Source organism: Thunnus maccoyii, chromosome 10 (genome assembly GCF_910596095.1).
Source record: "Thunnus maccoyii chromosome 10, fThuMac1.1, whole genome shotgun sequence".
Taxonomy (NCBI): domain Eukaryota; kingdom Metazoa; phylum Chordata; class Actinopteri; order Scombriformes; family Scombridae; genus Thunnus; species Thunnus maccoyii.
In genome coordinates this window covers 18,860,252-18,883,273 of record NC_056542.1, presented here as the reverse complement: position 1 = coordinate 18,883,273, position 23,022 = coordinate 18,860,252, and the positions used below count along the sequence as shown (strand labels likewise).

Below are 23,022 nucleotides of genomic sequence, written 5' to 3'. Positions count from 1 at the left end.
TTGAACTTTCATGATCCAATTTTCTCTGAGCATCACTGCAAGGAAACAAAATGTTCATGAAAAATGATATTATAAACATGTTTTATTTAAACTGTTCTTACTGATATACTTTTGTAAAAATGAAGATCAATCAAATATGAGTTGAAAAATGCAGCAGTGTTCTAATCAGCCATAACTGTTAATTCAGTGGCTTGCCAAACCAAGTAAAATCTAAATTAGTTGGTTTTGCACAGGAAGGAAGAAGGTGACTTGAGCGGAAAGTCTAGAGAGTCCGCTGGAGAGACGACGCAGAGCGCTAACAGAGCTTCACTGTATAGAACTGTGGGACACTGTATGTCTTTCACTCTACAGAAGGTTACATAATCCTCTGCACCCACAACTCATAAAACCACTAATAGAAATATGTCCAGCCTTGGCTTTTAATCTGTAGAAAATCAAATAAATCATGCAGGAGGTAAACACATTAAGATGCCTTACTACACATCAAGCCAGTGTTTTAAATGTGGTATGCATGGATAAATTGATTAATTGGCTGCATTAAAGTAGGCAACCGTTACTTCTAAAATGTCAATTGTCATACTATCACTATATTAATTTTATTAGAGTGAAAAATCATTTAAACTTGGATATATTAAATTATAGTACAACTATATCCCCCAAATATCAAGTTGAAAATGTGTGCACACTAACAATTGCATATCACGTTCACATCTTACAAAAAGTAGCACAATGCAACAGTTTGGGTTTTCTTTTCTTTTCTGCAATTAAAATACTTTATTAAACAACAACATGATCCTTTTTTCTACACATGTACTTGAAAATCTTGACTTCAAATCTTTACTGCAATAATCAATAGACATCAATGAGGAGTCCATTCATTCAAATGAGTGCCACTCTGATAACAAAAAAAATGAACTTACCAGAATAATGATTTTGTTCTTGGCTTTATGTCTTTCTTTGTGTTGCTCCCTCCATTTGATTGAAAAAGCTTACATAGACTTGCAGGGTATGATCTGGAAGGAAAGAGGTGAGAGAAAGGACCGCCACTAGAAAGGAGGAGAGTGATAAAGTCCGCTCCTACTTAAGGACCCCCCTCCCCTCCAACCCCCTCTCTCTCCTCCACCCCTAGTGGTCCCACTCTCTCAACCACCATGGAAAATATTTGTACTGGACTTACAAAAAGAGTGGTATTTTCACACAAATTTGTGTATTAAATATGATCAAATACTTTCCTGTATTTTGTTACACGAGGAAAACATATTTTTGTTGTGTTTCCACTGACCTTGCTGGTAGGTTTAACAATATAAGTCAGAGTTTCTTGTTCAACATATAAATAATGAATCAGTTTTAATAAATCTAGTGTTTAATCTAATATCTGATGTGATTAGATTTTAGTCAATATGTTCAAATAGCAGTTTCCCTCCTGAAAATACAGTGTCATGTAACACATAAATAGCTCAACATACTGCTTGCATGTTTCAGCTTTGCATGGCTCATGACAGGTATTTCAGTGTCTGCTTTTTGTAATTTGACTTCTACCAGACATTGCTAACACCTAGACACAGTCTCTGATTGAATACAGCCCTGGTCTGAGAATCATGATTCAGCTGGAATACATAGGAGTAACACTGCAGGTATTCACCACTGACTCTGGGGGACAGGAACCTCTCGCTATATGAATCGGCTGTTTGTTGGAAGTAATGAGATGTAACTACGTGGGAGTTATGTAAGTGACCAAATATCCACCAGATTTAAGGAATGCTCTGTGAAGGCACTGCATCTCTGACCAAATGGCCACCCACCATCCCACCTTTTGTAAACCACATGAAGACGAGGATACCAAGGGTTCGGAGCAAACAGGCATAAGTGACATTTTACAGGAGATCAAAAACAAAAGTTTAAATCACTGCAGCTTTTTTATATTTCCAAAGATAATGTAAAATTCAGGTATTTTATGAAAAGCTATTTGTTGATTATAAGCGTTAAAAGTCAGTCATTAAAACCCGCTTGCCCTTTAACATTTTTATTATTATTTATTTTTGCATGAACTTTAAATTCCTGTGAAGTTGTTCTACAATAGAGACTGCAGTTTTGGTGTAATCGCTCAAAAGAAGCCACAGTTCATCTTCATTAATGTTAATTTCAAACCCGACTCTAATAAATCTGCAAAGTGTACCAAAAAGATAAGGATGTAGAACTGTTTTGACTAATTTATATATGATGAAATATATTCTTGTAATCAAATTCTTTAGTTACTAATACAATGAACAAGCAAAACCATGTTGCATAACAGCAGTGAAACTCTGGGTAATGCTGAAGAAACAGTTCTATTGAGCTACATATACTCACTCTATAGATGCTACACTGTGGGTATGTAAGCACCCACAATTTAAAAATATATTTACCACTAGATATTTCAGTTGAAAATGCTTTAAGCTCACACATTTTTCTTGGCAAGTACACCATGTTCTGATACTGAAAGACAACTAACCTACAGTACGCTACGGCAAACTTAGTAGAAGAGCAGACAATAATTTGATGAATGATGTAATTATCATGGTTTTTCCAGGTCTGTCAAAATGTCAGGTGAACATGATGCAGAACACTGAGCTAGTCAGCATTTGGACTCTTTAAAAGAAGACCCAGCAGAGTTAGGATGGGAAATGGGAGAGGACTGAAGACGAGCTGGTTGCTGCTTGGTTTAAAAGGTGTTTAAGGAGCAATGTGTATGAATGTAATGGCCTGGATTAATGTCAAACTTGGGCCATTTGTGGAACAGTCCATTTGTAGATGTAATTGGAGGTGAGAGAGACATGACAAGAAGAGACATTTTGGAGACATAAAATGATGAAAATCAGCCCACACATATCACGTAAGATGAAGAGCAATTAACAATCCAAATAAAGGCAAACTGAGCAACACCAGCCAAATATAAAACATTATCACATGCACAAACCTGTAAAAGTAAGATCACAATCAACTTAAACACCATAACAAACAGTATGGGACCCCACATATGCATAAATATCTATTCAAAAGCTTTATCACAGATTAGCTTTAGCACAGATTTGTACCACCGAATGCTTTGTGTGCAAATTCATAGTGTATCTCTACATCTATACTCACATGCATACACACACACACACACACACACACACACACACACACACACACACACTGATGTCACATAGACTCGAATATTATGACATGTACTGTATCTGTCTCTAACTTCGAATTCAGGACCAGTCAAATGAAAGAAATATGTAATTCACAGGGAAAACACACATTCTATCATGTGCCCTTCAAGTATAATATGACATTTCTTTAAAACTGGCCTGTTGTTTCTTTGGTTTACAAACCTACAAACAGATCAAGTCACCTTGATATTGAACCAAAAAACAGAGCAATTGTCAGTGTAGCATGGACTCCTGAGTGGGTGGTCCCACTCCATCAGTACTTCCATCTGGTGGCGACCTCCAGGAACAGCTCCGCCTTCGCTCTACTCCACTCTGCGCCATAGACCACCCTCAAACCGCTGACCCTGTCTTGGCCTTTGGAAAAATGGCTAAAGACACACCTTCAACAGCTACAGCACACCTGACAAAATACGCATGGTCACATAAACTCCCCAGCCAATTTCACAGTTGCTGCTCAAGCATATTTGATGTGTCAGTGTAAGTGCATATGTACTGTACTCATGCAATATGTGTATTTGCGGTAAATTTCTTGTGGCAATCCACAGATCTACCAGAGCATAAATCTATCTTTCAGTCTACACTTTCAATCTGTCTTTGTTGAAAGGAATACTTGCATTTGTATTGTGTTGCTCAAACACAAATTCGCAGACAACCAATCAAGAAAATGTCATGTGTAAAATATTGAATTTGACAAATGATTTGTTGTGACTCTAATCATAAGCAAGTCTGCATTGCTTAGTCATGACAAGTCATTGATTACTTTGGACAAGCTACAGAAAAAGAAGACCACTTTTTCAAATGTGCTGTCGGTGTTGGCTACTAACACTAAGTAATCCTGAGATGAAAATGTGTGATGCTGGAGTCTGCGTATTTATTTATGCTTTATTGATTCAAATTTAATGAAATGTCTAATGGCAAAGGTTGAAACAGTGCAGGCATTGATCTGGCTGTGATTGAAGTGATGGTCAGTACTCCTGTGTTGCTTACATTGGAACTGGCCTCAGAGATTAGAATAATATAAGCACATAAGCCCTTGCTTGTTCCTCGCCTTTCCACCCATACCCCCCCCACCCCCCACCCCCACCCCACCCCCCTCCTGCTGCACTGCTCCCTCCGACCACCTCTCTCCCCCAATACCTTTCTCTGCATCAACTGCAACTCAATCACTTTTTGAATTATATAATTGCACTGAGTATCTTCTGCAGCCATTTTACTAAGCTGACCATACTTGAGAAGAGACCTATTAGCTCTCTTGAGCGAATCAACAGCCGTTATCCTAATGAGGTGACGATTAATCCAAATCCTATCACTGTGTAACCCCCCTGGGAGTGAGTGAGCCAGTCTTATCTGCAGACTGCTTTGCCATTTTTATGTGTATGAACCGCGCCAACCCCAAACCACTCCCCCTCTCCCTTCTTCTCCACCTAGCAGATGTTAAGCAAGGAGGGGGGTAACTTTGAGGGGGGTTGTGTTGAGCACAGAGACCCTTCTCAGGTCCTTTACTGCCAGTAAAAGAAAAAAAATACAGTAAAATAAATATATTCAGCGGGAAAGCTAAATCAAACCAGTACACCAAACTGAATCACACTATTTGGAAGGACATGAAAGAGCAAATGGATGCTTGTGAATACTTCTTTCTCTGTTGCTGTGTTCAGTTCCAACTCAAGTAATTATCTTCATGTATGCAACTAGTCGATGGCGCAACCAACAGACACACAGAGACAGTTGCCAGATCTATTTTTTTTATTTAAATGCAGGTAGCTGTATTGGATATGAAGAAATGATTTATGGTTACACATTGTAAGTAGTAACACTTAAAATGACTGTAGTGGAGCCATCCACCTACTCTCTGATTTACCAATACTGTCTCAGTACTTAAGGATGTTGTTATACTATGCTTTCATGATTGTGACTATGATAGCTTAATCATAATATAGAGATAAGATAGCACAAACAAAAGAAAAGATCACACCCATGCTGACATTTCATGGATAACTTTGGCAGCTGAGTTGCACTGAAATGAAAATGACTGAAAATGAATGTTAAATGAAACTGAAATGAAAATGTGTGTGGCAGTCTGTTTCACTGTCTGCAGCCATCCATCTTGTACTCATATATAAACGCATTAAACCCTCTGCAGGCAGTTTTAGTAGAAGATTGGTCACATTCTATTTTCTCAACCCAGGTGTTTGATTCCAGCAGATACCGTGTCCTATATGATAAAAGAGGAAGAGAATGAACGGGCTGAGAATCAAATTGTGTAAAATGATACATCTGTTAATATCAGTGAGTATACTTACTCTCCGTTTGAGTCGGTTGTGAGGCCATCTTTGCCCATGATGAGATACTGCTTTCCCACGTCTAACTGTCCTTTACACTGACGCCTCTTAGCGAACACTCGAACAGAATTTTCAGTCACATGCAAATCTCCCTCTGGTAGACAGAGCGTAGTCATTATGTTTATGATATTCAAACATAAATGTAGATAAATGAATGTATTCAATACTTACTTGATCTGAGTACATCCTTCACATTCGTTTTGTACAGCTCAAAGTTACTCTTCTCAGAAACACTGAGAACTTCAACTATGTATGCTGAAATAAAGTAAGAATCAACCAGTAAATAACCATTCATTTGAACTGCTTTACTGATATTGTCACTTTGATGAAAGAATGAATTTGAAATCTTTTTATTCAAGTTAATATTAGATGCTTTTTACGCCATACTGTGTTGTGCAGCACTGACCGTAATCAACTATGGGGAAGAAGCAAGCATGTTCTTCACGGTCATTCTTTGTGATTCTTCGATTTTTTAGACCTTTGAATAGACTTTGTACTTTATGACAGGGTCCTAAAGGAAAGAGGAACATAATACAGTAAACAAATCTCAAAGGTAAAGCTTAATGTATTCACAGGTATTTGATAGTATGGATATTAAAATAATGGCCTACTTTCTGCACACTGGCACACATCCTCTGAACACAGTTTGGAGACCATCTTGCTTCTTGCGGGGGCAGAGTAGAACACAGTGCACTTTATTTCTGCAAAGAAACCGCAAATAGTCAGTAAATTCCTGGTAATTTTTAACAAAGGTGACCCTTCTACCTTGACAAAAAATGCAGAAGATAAAAATAAAAAGCTTACGTGGTTCATAATAATCATAGAACGCAGCTGGAGCGGGCTGCAGAAGGCCAATTGGCACTTTCTGTTCAGCATCGAAACTAATACATTCCTCTGGTTCAAAGAGCTAGAGTGAGAGAAGACATATTTTAGTACTGGACATGAAAATGTTTGTGTATGTAAACAGAGTTCAGCCTTACCTCATTGAAATAGAGCAGCACTCTTCCATAGGAGGTTTCATAATGAGAGATGTATTGTTCAGGTGTCTCTTTTAGCTGGGAGGATACAAGAATTGAACTTTTTCAAATTATAGCAGAAGAAAAGACAGTTCTTGAATTCATTCCTCTGATTAACTTGTTTGTCAGCATAGTTTTGGTGTAAAAATATTAGAATAGAGTTGCAAAGTGGTTCTAGAAATGTTCTTCTCCATTCTGTATTCCCATTTTATATGTTTATTTAATGATATCGTCAATGTTATTTAAATGATAGGGCTGGTGATTTTCTATACTTTTCTTATTGTAAACAAATCTCACTTGCAGAGCCAAACCAACAATGAATTGATCCTACTTACAAGTGCTTACAAGTATTGTGTGTGTATAAAAAGTCTGATATATCTTATTCCTCTGTGCCACAGACCTCCATTTAAACTATTAAAAACATGTCAATGAGCCACACCGTTGCACTGGGTGACATGTTCCTTTGCCACAAAAGCAACAGTTACTGCCATAGAGCAGAAGTCAGTTTTCAAAATCATTTTTCTCAAAACAGTCATCCTTAAGGCATCACCATACACCACCATCAGTGGTTGCCAAAGGGCTGAGCAGTAAATAAAAAACTCTCAACCCCAATACCTTTTCATTGTCGGACATTAGGGGGCCCGCGTCCAATAATTTCTGTAACTTACCAAAACTGATAATCTATCTAAAAGTGTGAACTGTTATCCCCATATTTAACATTTATTGTGTTCCACTGCATGTGGCTGTTCAGAACGCCTTCCAGTGTGGTTGGGCAACACACTGAACAAAGTTGTTCCTTCAGAGTAGCTTTCATTTACTGTTAGCAGTCCTTGTAACAGAATTTTGAGCTCTGTGATTGGATGTTTCTTGTTAAACATGCACTATGAGAGTGCAATTTTGATATAAATAGGCTTGTACCTTCTACTTTTTACCCTAGAACCAGATATTTTCTAACACCGTTGGTAATCTTTTGCACTGATAATTCAACTGAGAGAGTTTCATGTCTGTCCAAAGTCACCTCACATTGCCTATATTGAGAAAATGAATGAGACTTTTACTTCAGGAAACAGCAACACCCAAAATAGTTCCTCCCACTTTGTGCTGAGAATGACAGTGATAAAGAGAGGGTATAGAGAGTTACTAACCTTGTCCAGGTCCTCCTCTACAGCTTCAAATCCACTCAGAAGTGTAATGTCAGCAATGGCCATTCCTGTGAGATTGCGATTCACGCTGTGACTAAACACAGGAAAACAATAAAAAACACAGGCTGAGAAAGACACTAATCGGGATTTGTGACCTTTTCTAGCAAAGCTCATTGTCTCACAAGTGACAATAGGGCGCAAATGAGATCTCATTCAACTAACCTGACGCAGACTCTGTAGGTGACTCCCTTGTCTGAATTTGCGCTGTTATCAACATCTCTCCTGTTTCGGGTGCGAGCATCATACCATTCAATAGCTGACCGTGGCACTCGTGCGTCTTTCTCCTCATTGACATCATCATCATCATAATACTCATAATTTTCTATGACCTCAGCTGGAAAAACAGCAGTTAATGTAACTGTAACTTTAATCAGCACTGCATGTGGTTTTGAGTTGTTATCAGTGACCAAAGCTCACCAGTGTACTTCACTTTCCCCTCCACCGTGACTCTGATAGACAGCTTGTCACAGTTGTCGTTGGGTTCCAGTAGGTAGTAAGCCTTCACAACCTGCCAAAGAAATTGGGGATTTACTGTAAATTATGGATCTCTTTCAGCATTCATAGAGACATTAATCAAACTTACTTTTAGCTTGACATCCCCTTCTCCTGTAAACTCTGCCAAAACATTGTTCCCTTCGAATTTCTGGAACAAAAGACACCAAAAACAAGTAATCTAAGAATGAGTTTAAATATTTATGGGTGTATTCAGGTGTTATGCTAAAAATGCTCTCTGATACCTTAAGGTTAGTTTCCACCTTCTCCTTCTGATTCGTCATCTCAAGATTTATTCTGTCTTGCTTTCCTGGAACTTTGAACTCTGCTATTACATTTGCTTCGGGCCTGGAGGACCTCTTTAACTCATACTCAGAGAGGGCTTCCAATGCCATCATGGTATCCTGGACACAATAATAAAACATTAATACCAAGTTTAACATCTCTACTCTGACAGTTAATTTGGACTGTACTGTATGGTGTGACACAGAGGATATATATGAGCTATGTCCAAAGACAGGAATTTTTGGTGGGTTTAAGCAATTCTCAATTTAGCAACCCAGTCACCTGTGTTGCTTTGTAGCCTCCAAAATAGTTTTCTTGGGTGGTTAACCAGCAGGCTGCTTTGTCTGCCCATTCGGTGTGCCCAAGTGCCACTGCAGTTAAGAGGGCATAGGCTGTAGTCTCTACTGTGATAGCGTCTGCCTTCTCTTGATTCCCTTTGCTGGCATCAGCTGTCCACAGATAACAGCTATTCTTCCCTGATAAGTAAGAAACAGACAATAAATGTCACACATTTCAAATACTACCATACTGTGACATATCCATTTGTTGAATTTAACATTTTAACCACAATGAGTATGTTTGTTCTTAGGGTTGGGCGATATGATAATAAAGACAGTGAGATGATAAAAAAAAATGTAATTGGGCAAAGATTTACACTATGATAGCTATCACTTTAATATCTCTGGGTGTGTTAGGTGATGTTGTAAATCAATGAATGGGACTTGTTGCATCAATGTGATGAAATGTTGTTTTCTCAGGTAGTTATTTCTCTTTATTTCTTAAAAGCAGACATTTATGTCCAGTTATTTTATCAATAAACCATTTCTCAACTGATTTTCCATAGAACTGATTATACATTCATCATATATACTTTATCATTTATCATATATATCATTTACATATTGTTTATTTTCATCTGATCTTGTTTTGTTAAGTACTTTGGGCAGCATCTTTGTATGAAAGGTGTTATACAAATACAATTATTATTATTATTATTATTATTATTATTATTATTATTATTATTTTCATGAAATACCATATCACCCACTCCTATTTGCTTTGATTGAACATGCCTTCAGTAGCCATTCCTCGAAGTCTTATCCAGAAAGATGTAAGATCTGTTCCTTCTGGTAGGCACACTGAGAGGCAGTAGGCTGTAATGGCCACAGCATAGGGCTGCTGAAGCTCCTCAAAGTGTGACACGAGATACGTTGTTGCTCTTGAAATACTTGCTTCCTGGTAGAAAATACATGTGGACATGTAGCATGCATGTAGTCAGTGAATTATTTTAATCTAATCTTCTTTACAAATTATGCATTGACAACAGTGTATTAAAATATGTTCAAATAAAACTACAACAATAACAACACTACAGCCATGCTAGCGGCATGCTAACATTTCCTAATTGGCAGTAATGTCTGGATGTATTACACAAAGTACAGCCAAGACTAATGGGAATGTCATCAGTTTTGCAGGCATTTGGTCATAAACCTACCAAATACCTGCATACCTAATATTGTGGCAATCCATCCAAAGATTTTCAAGACATTTCACTCAGAACCACAAAAATCACTTCATGGTAGCTGTAAAGGAAAAGTCAGGTATCCAAGTAGATTAGCATACATAGCCTGGGACTCATGAATTATCTGTACACAGTTGCATGACTATCTAGTTTAACAGTTGTTGAGATATTTCAGTCTCATAGCCATGCCAAAAGCTAAAAACAGTCACCTAGGACAGCAAGTCTTTATATTATCTCACCACATCATTTCTCCCTTCAGCTGTCAGGAATTGAAGGGACCGGTGCAGTGCAAGAGTTATGAAAGCTGTCATGGATGCTTTTTCATCGTGTTCTTTCTACAATTAACACAAAGAGACAATATTGCATTCAAATAAATGCCATTCAGTTTGTTGCCACCTCAAATACTGTTGTAATATACTCTATATGCATGTTCTAACATGTACGAAGTAGCTCCTAAAAGAGGTTACCATCACTCCTCTGTGTAGCACAGGCTTTGGGTCACTGTATGACCCATCGTTGTTCTGTACTGTGAGCAAGTAACTGACTGGTTGTCTGATCTCTTCAAATGATACAACCCTAGTCCTCCTGCCCTGTTGTCCAAAAGACGCTGTCTGACGCTCTGCCACCAATGAAAAAAGTTTGACAACAAGAGCATTCGCCCTGAGGACAAAAAAAAGAAAAATAAGAGAGTGGTGAAGATGGAAAAATCAGATTTACAATTTAAGATGCTCAAAATGACAAAAGTTAATTTACTATATGAGACACTGTAACTACCTTACATCTCAAAGATCAGGTCTCTCCTTTCTCATGCTGAGGGTCGTATGAAGATAACGATCATACATGCTTTCATATTGTTATTTCTTAACTATTTGCAATTCACTGTGGAACAATCTCACGTCTTCAGTTAGTGCAAAATGCAGCTGCTCCTACTTATACTGCTGAACTGCTGCTCCCCTTATGAGCCAGAGCGCAACTTCAGATCTTCAGGCAGATTTTGTAGTCAGGGCGCCTCAGCTTTGGATCTCCCTGCCTGAAGGTCTGAGGCTTGCAGAATCAGTACATAAACGTATCTTTTTAACAAAGCATTTTATTGATGTTTGCCCAAATTTGTATGTTTTCCAGTTCCTCTTTGTTTTATGTGTTTTATTGTATTCTATTGTATTTTGGGTTATTTTAGTCTTTGTACTTTTATTAGCTTGTATTTAATTGCAGTGCTGATTTTGTATTTGAAGAATTGTGTAACACTGTTTGAAAAGGTTTTATATAAATAAAGTTTTTTATCATTATTATTACAGCAAATATCAAAAAGGCAACTTTAAACAAATACTCACCAATTACTAGATCGCACTGTATACCATGATCCATAAGATATGCCTTTCTTGAATGTTAAAATCCTCATATAACCTGTCAAAAAAAGTGTTTACTTTGTTTAAAAGAAGAATGTCTACAGCCCTGTTAGTGAGTCATAGAGGGTGCAACGTTCATTACATTACAAGAAGAGGATGGAACAGCCTGGGGATCCCTTTTTATTCTCAATAGGAGAAACCATTTTTTGTCTGCTTTCATCTAGTCTTGCTTTAAAACACTGGCTTTCTGTTACATTTGGGATTTAATTCAAAATCTTTCTAATTACTTACACAGTGATATCTGCCATATATCAATGAGATATTTATTCTACGGAAAATACTATAAAAGGGCAAAAAAAGACATGTAGGCACATAGTTATAGACCTACTTATCAAATGACAAAGACATTATTCAATTAGTTGCTTGATGTGCTCCTACCTTCCTCAATTTTTTGAAGAGCATTATCTCTGCTACCTGCAGGCAGCTCAAACCATTGCTCAGACAGGTCAAGGTAGCGGAGGGCTAAAGCTGTGGGGGACATTCGTGCCGTTGTCTGTTCCAAACATCCTTTAGGCAATACGATCAAGCTGTTAACCTTCTCAGGCGAAAGAAGGTTCTTTGCATATGAATTGTCAAATCCGTCCCCTGTCAGGTGAGAACATTGAAAGGTTAAGACGCTGTCATTATAAAGGTCTGTGAAGTGCATATCTGTGTCTAACTGCACATATACCTTCCACTGAGATGAAAATATTGGTGTTGGAGTCGGGGACTGTTTCGTCTGGTAAAGTTCCATCAATAATGAGAGTCTTTGTGCTCTTCCCTATCACAATGGAGAGAAGTATGTTGATAAAGCAAAGGTAAATGCAAAGTAAAGAATTAAATATGATGAAGAATTAAGTATTATTAAGAAATAGTGACACGACTCACCATCCAATTTGAGCACTTGGGTTTCTTCTACTCTCTTTTCTATTCCTTCTGTCTACAAACAAATTAAACATGAAAATATGGGAGTGAAAAAAAGTATGTTGATGTAAATTTATATTACTAGCACACAAATATGCTCATACTGATATTTTAAAGCATCATCATAGTCAATAAGCAGATAAACCAATGTTGTTGTCACTCACCCACACATTCAAAGGCTTTTCAATTGCATCTATTCCATACTCATTCTCTATATCATAGAGGCGTATTTTGATGGGTATTGAACCGATTATCATGGGGACAGCAGAGAAAGTGACAAACTGGGAAGAGCTTGGTTCCACTGTAATGTTAACAAAGGATGAAGTGGTGGCTGAACCGGGGGAACACAGACCTTCACTTTGCTCCATGTGAACTGCCACCTAGAGAAATGCAGAAATGTGTTCACAGAGAAAGACAACATTAAAAATTGAATTTCAGTCTTTTACCCAGTAGGTGGTCACTGGTTAAAGTGCCACAAAACATTAAGTTATATCTACCTGTAGTGTTTCATAGCCGTAGTTGTAGATAACAGGTGAAATGGCTAGTTGCTCATATTTTTTTACTGAGTAAGGCAGTGTCAGAGACACAAATGTCCTCTTAAATGCTTTGAACTGTGTCGGCTGAGCTACACAGAAACCTAAATGAAATATGAAGTGAAGTACAGTTATTATGAGAAGTTTTTTCATCATATATCTCAGATGTATTTGTGAAGTGGGAAGCTGTTATTACCAGTGGTTGAAGATAAAGTGGCGACCTGAATCTCCCATGTGGTGATGGAATCGGGTAGATGAAAATAATGCCTAAAAGAGTTGTCAATCAGGAGGGAATGAATTTATTGCTTGTAAAATGTCTGACGAATGCTTTGTTTATTCATATTATAGCTTTTAACTGATGCACTTGACCAGAAACTCTTACGTTTTTTTGTCTGTTACATCAAATTCTTTGAATCCAAAGCTTGGGGGGAAAAATCTCCGAATGTATTGAGCAGTGCTGTCCAAGAAGAACTGTTCAATGTCCACTGTGCTTGAAGCTAAAAAACAAAAAAAATGACAGGTTTGTGATGATCATTCCACAAAATGCTATTTAAACAGGAAAAAGTTTTAAATATCCACATGATAATTTCATCTCACTTCTGCCAAGTCCTCTCTGGGCATCCTCTTGGATCTTTTTTTTTCTCAGACGTTCTCCCTCAAGGCAGCATTTTAAAAACACATCTGCACACTCAGTTTTGGCTTCCACCAGAGACACCCTCTTTGCTCTTTCTTGACATGTTCGTCTCATAGGGATGAGAGAAAACCCGCGAACACAACACTCTTGCAAATCTTTATCGGAAAAGTTTGATTCTGAAAGTGACATTAAAAGACATATTTTATAGCATATTCTTATCAGAAGCATTTTACATGATCTCAGACTGATATTGTGATGCCAGAATTCTGTCGTACTTAAGCTCATCATTTCCTGCTGAAGGTCCACAGAACGTTGTCGTCGTGCAGATTGTGAATCACAGACAAAATCTGGAAAAGTCGTATAACAGTATAAAAGCTCAGCTCAAGGCAAGAAACATTTTTGTAAATGTTTGTGTATAATGAAACACCAGTGACACCACAACTAAAAAGTCCCTGGCTCCCCTTAGGCCTAGAGGTCTGGAATTTTATACAGGTGTGGTTGACAAGATGTAGAAGGTATGTGGTGATTTGCATAGTTCTGGCGTAAAGCATGTCCTAGTTATTGTTATTCAAATATGACTCATCATAGACAAGGACCAAAAACACTTTTCTGAGCTATATTTGAACTGATGTAATTTTGGTTGTGTTTTAGCCACATGCTAAACAAGCACATTTCCAGATACTAGAAGATGTTACTTTTCAAATGAAGACTTATACATGCGTTTTGGCCTTACAGTTCCTCTATAAGGCCAAAGCACACATGTTTATTACTTACTTCTAGTTGTATGTAGTTTTGCTTTAATTTGGTTTAGGATAAAACAATCTGCATGGCTAGATACCACTACAGGTCAGTGAGAAAATATTTCTGGTAATCTGGATGAACCAACCCTTTAAAACATGTCCTTTCAACACACACTGCAATAACCTATGTCCCATTGCCTGAAAATATCTGCATGATCTTGTGTCAAAACAAATATTCACTTTTTATCACATCTAAACTGATACATACTGTAAAATATAAAAATTTAAAGTGTTCTAATTCAGTATTTCCCTGGTATTTTTAGAATGAGTTTTGACACTAAATGATTAAACATTATTCAGTCAACTCGTAAGGAAGAAGGAGGTATATGTATGTATGTAAATATTACATATATCATATGTAAATATGTATTGTTGAAGTGTGGATTTGTGACAAATATTATTATTGTTGTTGTTTATTGTTATTGTTTATAGTTACTGTAATGCAAGACTCTACATATAGAGATGAATCTGGATAATACATTTGTTCTGCTCTCAGTTTACATTTTAAAGAAAGGACAATTGTGCTTCTGTCATACCCTTTCTGAACGCTGACTGGGACTGAGACACAAAAGACAAGCCAGCATCAGTGAGTACGGATACTGGGTTAGATCCTCCGCCGTATGAGCAACCAAGGTCATATGACTGCATAGAGGAAAACACCTGAAAAGTGTAAACAAGAACAGGAATTTACTCATCACATTACAATATATAGGTTGAATAAAACAACCTCTGTGTCTTGCGAGAGAAAGTGTGTGAAAGTGTTACCTGTTTGCTTGTGAGTTTATTGTCTGCTTTTAGAGCGTAGAAGGCCTTATCAACTGCCAGCAAAGCGACTTTCGCTCTCGCACCGTGTAAATCAATTTCTAGCTCAGCTTTGTTTCCGGGTACAAATGGTGATTTTGATTCCACCTAAATTAAAGTGAAGGATGTTACAGACATTTTGAAATGCCATTGTCCAAGATCAAGGTTAATTCAATCGACACGTCTAAATATTTGCATGTAAAGGCATAGGCAGTTCAGTCATTGAAACTAACCTAAACATAACAGAAGTGAATATTTTGTGTTGACAGCGAATGATAATTGGCCTGCAGCCTAATAAAGCTTTAGTCAACTTAATTAAGTCTACCCTCACACCTCCTTTCCTGCCTACTTTATAACAAATGCAAAACAATATAAGATGCATCTTTTTACAGAATTACCCTTTTTAAACACACAGTCAATAGCGGTAAAGTTCTGTTTGTCTACTCTCGCACTCTGCTCAGGCTGCACTCTTATCTCTTGTGTTTACTTACCCTGACCTTTATCCCGCATTCATCCCTGACATCTACCCACACAGAGTCAGCAATGATGTCACCACCCTGGTTGTAGAAGTAGCCAATCAGACGGAAGGATGGCACCATGTCAGCAGTTATCCTAAGGTTGACTTTCGCTGACTTACCAAGTAATAAAGTGCCTGTTTTTATTAGCATCCCACGACTTAAGACCTTCAACAGAGACAATTGAATATGTTTAATTGTGACAAACTGTTGCTCCTCTTTCTCAAAACATGTTGTATTCAGTCAGATATGCCTCACCATGTAGTATATGTACCCAGTACGTGGGGCATTGAAAGTGTTGTATGTCACTGATAGATCATCATTCATAGAGTATATCTTCTTGGTAAAAGTCATATAAAGGTAACTGTCAGCCTGTTGTTGCTGTTGAATTACTTTCCTCTGTTGCGAGCCATCTGCAGACACCTGTTGGAACCAGAGGTGGAAACTGTTAAAACTGAACTAAAGCAAATTTAACACTTTTAACTGAGTCGTTAAGGGATACTAACTTCAACAGTGATTGCACCAGCTGCATTTTCGATATTAAAGATAGAAAACACTGCCCCCTCCTGGTCAGTGATGCCTTGCCTAGATCCCTCAGAGGAGCTTGGTACATCAATCTTTACTGGCACACCAGCTGCCGGGGAGCCATCAGGGAGACGCAGGAATGCCTATAATAACAGCAAATAAAATCTTTTATACACAAACTATTTATTCAGTTTGTCGTTTACATACAGTAATTGTGTAGTCATTCATTACCACAACATCCAGCGGATATCCAGGAAGGAAATATGAGCGAGTTCGAGAGAGATCTATGGTGTATCGCTGGGAGATGATGGGAAGGGAAACTTCTGCCTCTTGCATTTCACTACCTGGACCAAACAATACATACAAACACCATCAATAGTGTAATCGCTGTGCTCCTAGATGCTCATAACAAGAAACAGAAACATCTACTGTACTCTTCACAGCATATGACTCTGTATACAACACACCAAATCAGTTATACAGGTTAAAAAGTATATTCTTTCTTTACATCATAATAGGCTAATAACAATACTTAAGATCAAAGAAAAATAAAAACAACAACAATAATTAATAATTCAATGGGTTTTTTTTCGCTTCTCAGAGGTTTCTGACTTTAACAATGGCAGGCCATATAGTGTGACAGTGTGTCCTTTACTTTGTATGTTGGTGACAAATACTCCCAAATAGAGTTGTGCTCCACTGCGCTGTAAATCAGAGAGGGTTTCGTTCAGCTGATCTTGGATGTGCTGATTTATTTTTGCTGTGCTGTGTGACGCTTTTGCAATTCCATCCTGGATCTGCAAGAAACAGCATTTTGTTGTTTTTCAAGTATTGTAACACTTTAGGGATTAACAGCATTATACATTTTGGATAGATATCTGTTTTTTCTCACCGAACCAGTTAACTCCAGTCCCTTGATAAAGATAGGCGTCTCTTTTTGACCATCGGTTGTGCCTTTTTTTACCACTCCAAATTGGCAGTGGTAGGCCCCTCTAACTGTCTCACCATATGAATACCTAGAGAAAATCATTGTAACATTATGACTGCTGAAATAAAGACAAAAAAAGCCTGAAAATGTAATGAGAGAGAAAATTAACTCAAAGACATCAACATAACTATATGTGAACAAAATATTAAGCTTTCCTTCTTGAAAAACACTGCATTGGGGTTACTGTACACATTTATTACCCCATTCTGCAACTGCACAGTGCTTCTAGCCACTCTTTGCCTTTTTTGAGGTTTATCACAGTAGTTTAGCATCTAGCAGCTAAATATTTTTTTTGAGTTCAGAGTTTGTGGACTAAACCAGAGCTAAAAGGCCAAAGACTGATGGATGTCTGTTCATCATATGGCCAGAAACATTACTCAGATGAGAGTAATGTAATGTCACAACTGGTTGCTAACATGTTAACATTAAACTAGCTGTAACCTTGGAGACAATGTAAGCAAACTTCATAAAGAAATGTCAGGGCTGTGTATTTGTCAACTACCCTGCCAACTGGCCAAAAATGGATTAATATTGCTTTAACAATAGATTTATTGGGAAATTAATCAACACTTACATGGCTGAGATGGTGAAGCTCAACTGTTCAGCATTCAATAAAATGTAGCTCTCATCCATTGTGATGCTCACCTCAAAAGTTGGTAAAACTAGGATGTGTAACAATGGAAATGTTTTTAAAGGGAAGGAATATTATCTGTTAGTTTAAAAAAAGTAAAATACTTTCATCAGATTAGTAGCTTACCAAATTTTTGGACTTTGAACTCCCTGGAAGCAAGATGTGCTTCATCATCTTCATGGTGTGCTATAATTTTCCATGTGCCCATTCTTTGTAAACAAAACATATTTTATCATATGTAAGTTGCTTGTGCTGTTGTGTTAGTCACCGTTTATTGCAAATCTGTTTTCACATACTTAGAGACGTCAGGTATGGGGAATGTGCCTTTGAGTATTCCTCCCTTGGCAGTGTTAAGCGATTTCATTATTCTGTTTCCAGCAGCATTCTATCATGAAACGATAAAAGCATGAATTAAAAGCATGATTTAAACCATTAAAATAACATCTACAGATGTGTGCAGAAAATGCATCTACTCACAAACACTGATATCTGGATAATGTCGTCGACCGGCCTTAATGTCTGGTCAAGAGTGAAGATCCTGAACTTCACTAAAAAAGAGTAAATCAACATAAAATGGCTTTAAAAAATAGTCACTGTTAACCCTTCTATTCACATTCGTTCACTTTCTTTTTACCTGTCTGTGTTGGGTTGTACATTGGCTGATCAGTCTGGATGAAGACATACCCTCTGCGTTTTGATACCAGGACCCTTGTTATATGCCTGATATTGAGACTCTCTGCCACTAGCACAAGGTAGGGGCGTTGACTTTTTGGTGGAGGGATTCTTGACATAATTTCGTTGTCTATCTGTAAAGATGCAAACAAGAAGTGTTGGTTTATGACATCTCAGTCCTGTCTAAATTTGTATGACTGAGGAAGCTTTGGTTACACTTTATTTTGCATGATCTTTAATTTTATACTAATTTCCTGGAAATTTTCTGAGTAATTTACAGGTATTTAACAGTTATAGGACATTTTACAGAAAGGGCGGTGCAATTTGGTAATTTGAGCTAAACCAGAAGTTAGCTGTCTCAGCTGGCAGAGCATGTGCAATATGTTTTCATCTGGGTAATTTCTTTATAGTGGGGAAGTGGCGCCACTGAGCACCTTTCATAGGAATGAACGGGGCCCCGCCTTCCAGTTCTCTTTATACATCCATGGTAGATATAAAGGGCTCATTTTAGGGTAACAAAAGCACAACAATTCTTATTTTCAGAATAATTATACACTAATTGAAACATATATTCCATTTATGCCAAGTCCGTTCCACTAGATGCCACTAAATTCTAAACATTGCACCTTTAAGAATCTAATTTATAAAGAATTTTTGCACATTAACAACTACATATGAACCCAAATATGAGTGGTCACTTACCAACTAAACCAACTTAACACTTTTTGTTTATTTCTTATAATTTGTACCAAATTGCATCATCCTCTCTGTTAAATATCCTAAACATTATACCTGCAAATTACCCTGAAAATTTCCAGGAAATTAGTACATAATTAAGGGACCTTTAAAATAACGCATTACATAAGTTTTTCATACCATGAGTTCCACCTGTTTGATGTCACTTTCACTGGCACACGAAGTTGGAACCTTCTTAGACACCACAGTACCACTACTCTCATGCTCCAGATAGAGAGTAACAGGAGTATTAACATGACCCCATCCCATCTGGACAAACACTTTCTCATTAACACCCACATGAAACACGGAGGGGGCTGAGATGAAGAATCTGCACCGAAAGATAAAAAATAGCACTTTACTGTATCCTTCACATTGCTTTTTTTTTTTTTTTCATTCATATACTTCTATGCTTATACATAAACAGCAAGTTTATATATAAGCATATACAGACATGTTCTGTCTAATCTATTACCTCGACAGAATAATCATGAGACATACATGACACTCAAATATATTATTTAATGTGTGGATATCACATCCTAGAAGACAGAAAGAATATTTTAAATCTCTCTTACATATATTATTAGCAGTTATTGAAGTTGCTGGTTTAAGTTTATTTGCTTACAATTCATTACTACATAATGTATATTCATGCAGCTATTCCTACATTTACCTGTTTTTCGTTGAACACTCCGTGTCCACAGTCAAGATCAGAAGCAGTATCGAAAAGATGTAGCACTTCATTGTGCAGTTTCTACTTCTTTGCCTGTACTGACACAGGGTTTTGATTAGCTCAGGTTTTTGTAGGTCATCCTCCCCTGTATTTCTCAATCATGAAATGTCTAAATGCCCTCCCTCTGTTTTTTTCTTCTTGGACAACTGAGAAATATGCACCACTCCTCATGTAGAATGTACAAACTGGCAATAAATAAACTAAGAAAATCCTCATACTGTCAAATAGCACGTATACTGATGTGTATGTCAGATAGCATGTGTACTGATGTGTACAGATGTGTGCCATACTTCTTGGTTTAGTAGTGTGTACATGTATATATGGATGAAACTATGTAATCTAAACATATTTATCTAAAACACAAGGTTAACAACATGCAGATCAGATCATAGAGGACTGATGAATGTATTTTATACTACAGCATGTTTTTCATTTTTATAAAAGTCATTATTATATCACTGCTTGGCTTGCAGCATGGAAAGTGTTTGTTTCTGTTTCACAATGTGTAACTGTCACCTCATTGGTCACAGCATGTCAGCCAGATTTCCCCCAAATCATGTGATTTACAAGAAATCAGGTTTGGATTGTTTGCGTTTTGGTTGCAATAGCTACTTCTAATTCCAAAACAAATGGTTCAAAGGCCATTTTTAGCGGTCAAGTGTATCTGCAAACTCCCTACTACAACAATTTCTTCAGTTTAGTGAATCCAATCTTTTTATATATTTTATCTATAGCTACTAAAGCTGCTTATTTGACACATGATGACACACACATCAATGTTCTGTTTATTTATAACTTTTCTATCCTTATCATGTGTGTATTCAACTAATCATGCACTGAATGGAATTTAAAAGGCTGCCAAAATATGTTCTGATCTGGCAAAATGGAACAGTATGATTAATTGACACAGACTATGATCAGGTTTTGATCTCAGTAAGTAACAAAAGATATACAAAGACAATGACAGAAACGTTTTTTTTCTTCATGAACAGATCAAGGAAAGATGCAGTCAAGAGAGTAATAAAAGCGCATCTGTCTTCCAAGTGTACATACCAGGATACATCATTAAACACACTGATGGGACAGACAATCCCCTATTTATTTTAATGTACATTTAAAGCATACTAACACTGCAAGTGAATGCAACAGATGTTTACAGATGTGACAGTAGACTTTAACTCACTATAGAGACAGAAGGGTCATACTCTTAAAACCACGCCCACCGGAGGACAAAACAGTCAGCGCCATAATATGCAGCCAAAAGCTTAAACGCGAACAAAATGACTGATTTCAGCATGTCAACGGACTATTTTAGCACCATATGTCTGCCAGAGAGTTATAGCATATGTTGAAACCCTTTACATTAAGATGCAATACATGAATGCAAGGGCTGACATCACGTCTACAGAAGAGATAGCACAACTGAATAGCAAACTCCACTACATAACAGGCTGGTATGACACTTTTCACAGCTGATATGGCGACTACAGTTTGTAAACAGAGTCTGACATGCAGTTATTTCCCGTTCAGGCTCTTTTTTACAGTTAGCATCTCAGCTAAATGCAGGTTAGCTATTATGTGATTTAAACGTATATTACAAACACTGCACTACCTTTCAATTAAACAGCTGTTCTGTTTTGACTTTCATGCATGTTGTCTGTGACTGTAGCAGCGTGTCCAGGTTTACGTGACATTTTTACGGAGGTTTTTGAGCTGCAGGCTGTCCTTGCAGCTCAGGTCGGGTCTGTTTCTTCCACCGCACAGCACACAGCCCTGTAACTACTTTTGTCTTCTTAAAGGCCCGGTTTTTCTATTCCGCAGCTTATAAAAACTTATAACCACCACACAACAGCTTTTAGGGTATTTTTCTGTTTGCTAGCGGACAGAAGTGACAAGGAGGCACCTTCACTCAATACAAAGTCAATGGAGAGCAGTGATTGTTTTCCCCTCGCAGGTGGGCGGGATTTAACTGCGCTCTGTCTCTATGTGCATATGTTTTACTCACTTATACACTTATACACAGTTTTATTTATACAAATACCTTGCATGTGAATGTTAACACCCATAGAGAGCTATGTCAAGACTTTTGGACGAATTTAAATGTCAAAATTGTTATCCCAGCTATGTTCTCAAGATTTCAGGTTTGATCCGTCATGTCTCTGAAATCTTGTCTGTTTTCCACCTTCCTTTGACATGCTCTAGTAGTAGATATGTGTGGGGTAAAATTTACCCATTCAACTCTTATGTCTATACACAATTGATGTTAAAAGTATTTTTTTCAACTTATTTTATGTTTGTTTTTTGTTTTTTTAACAATTTGCATTTTTAAAATGTCCTTCAGAAGTGTCAGATTAGATAATAAGTAGCTGTAATATCAACATTGACCTTAAAAATAGCTTCAAACAACAACAAAAATATTGTCTCATGTAAAGTTACAATCAAGCAAACTCAGTTACACATGTAACAGAAATGGGTAAATCATGGCCCTACAATTTATAATCCAAAGACACATTTGGCACATGGAGGAAACATCTCTGTCAGCCTCCATTTCACGTAGCCAACCATAAGCCATGTGGCCTTGTGCCATATCATCTATTCCTCCATTACTAATCTTATTCTCCTCACATAACAATACAATAGATACAAATTTGAACTTTTTCATATTCAGTTGTCAAGCAAACTAGATAAGCAACTAGGCCACATGTTCATGTTTTTAGACAGTCCACTTGTTTTTTTCAATATGATATTCACACACCTAAAACAAATTAAACAGTTTGCAAAGTTTTCCACTGTGTACAGAAAATTGAAAATGTCAGTCCACCGCTGCGGCCCTGGAGAAGGTATTCGCAGCCTTTAGGCCAACACACAATTGAAATATCAAAGTCCTGCCACCGGAAGCTCAGTTTGATTCGAGAAACTGACTTGAAAAACCTAATTTTAAGTCAAAATCACATTCAATAGTAATCACAATAATTTTCAAATCATTGTATTCAAATTTGAATTGTACCTTACAGATGTCAATATATATCAATTTAAGCAAAGAGTTAAAAATCCAAAGACAAACTTTTTACAACAATTTAAATGCAGTCT

At 37.2% G+C, this 23,022-nt stretch overlaps 1 protein-coding gene across 2 annotated transcripts; it reads right to left on the bottom strand.

Moving 5' to 3' along the window:
* Window positions 1-4,925: 4,925 nt before the first annotated feature.
* c4b (complement 4B (Chido blood group)) lies at window positions 4,926-21,847 on the bottom strand. 2 transcript variants are annotated; one of them, XM_042422806.1, is made up of 42 exons: window positions 21,545-21,847; window positions 19,873-19,965; window positions 19,338-19,527; window positions 18,424-18,595; window positions 18,267-18,337; window positions 18,086-18,174; window positions 17,916-17,998; window positions 17,733-17,820; window positions 17,063-17,186; window positions 16,826-16,967; window positions 16,402-16,514; window positions 16,152-16,313; window positions 15,904-16,068; window positions 15,622-15,813; window positions 15,095-15,238; window positions 14,866-14,989; window positions 13,805-13,876; window positions 13,493-13,705; window positions 13,278-13,392; window positions 13,092-13,162; window positions 12,860-12,999; window positions 12,527-12,742; window positions 12,327-12,378; window positions 12,130-12,219; window positions 11,838-12,044; window positions 11,385-11,457; window positions 10,521-10,713; window positions 10,293-10,388; window positions 9,605-9,767; window positions 8,814-9,007; window positions 8,492-8,650; window positions 8,338-8,397; window positions 8,172-8,262; window positions 7,917-8,088; window positions 7,698-7,788; window positions 6,517-6,591; window positions 6,341-6,443; window positions 6,148-6,237; window positions 5,943-6,047; window positions 5,708-5,791; window positions 5,498-5,630; window positions 4,926-5,409 (listed from the first exon to the last, which is right to left on the bottom strand). In XM_042422806.1, the coding sequence occupies exons 2-42, from the start codon at window positions 19,941-19,943 to the stop codon at window positions 5,280-5,282; spliced, it is 5,118 nt and encodes a 1,705-aa protein (XP_042278740.1). In that variant the 5' UTR covers window positions 19,944-19,965; window positions 21,545-21,847; the 3' UTR covers window positions 4,926-5,279. The 2 variants fall into 2 exon arrangements, with proteins under 2 accessions (XP_042278740.1, XP_042278741.1); XM_042422807.1 differs by lacking the exon at window positions 21,545-21,847 and having other exon boundaries at window positions 19,873-19,970.
* Between the last annotated feature and the right edge of the window lie 1,175 nt (window positions 21,848-23,022).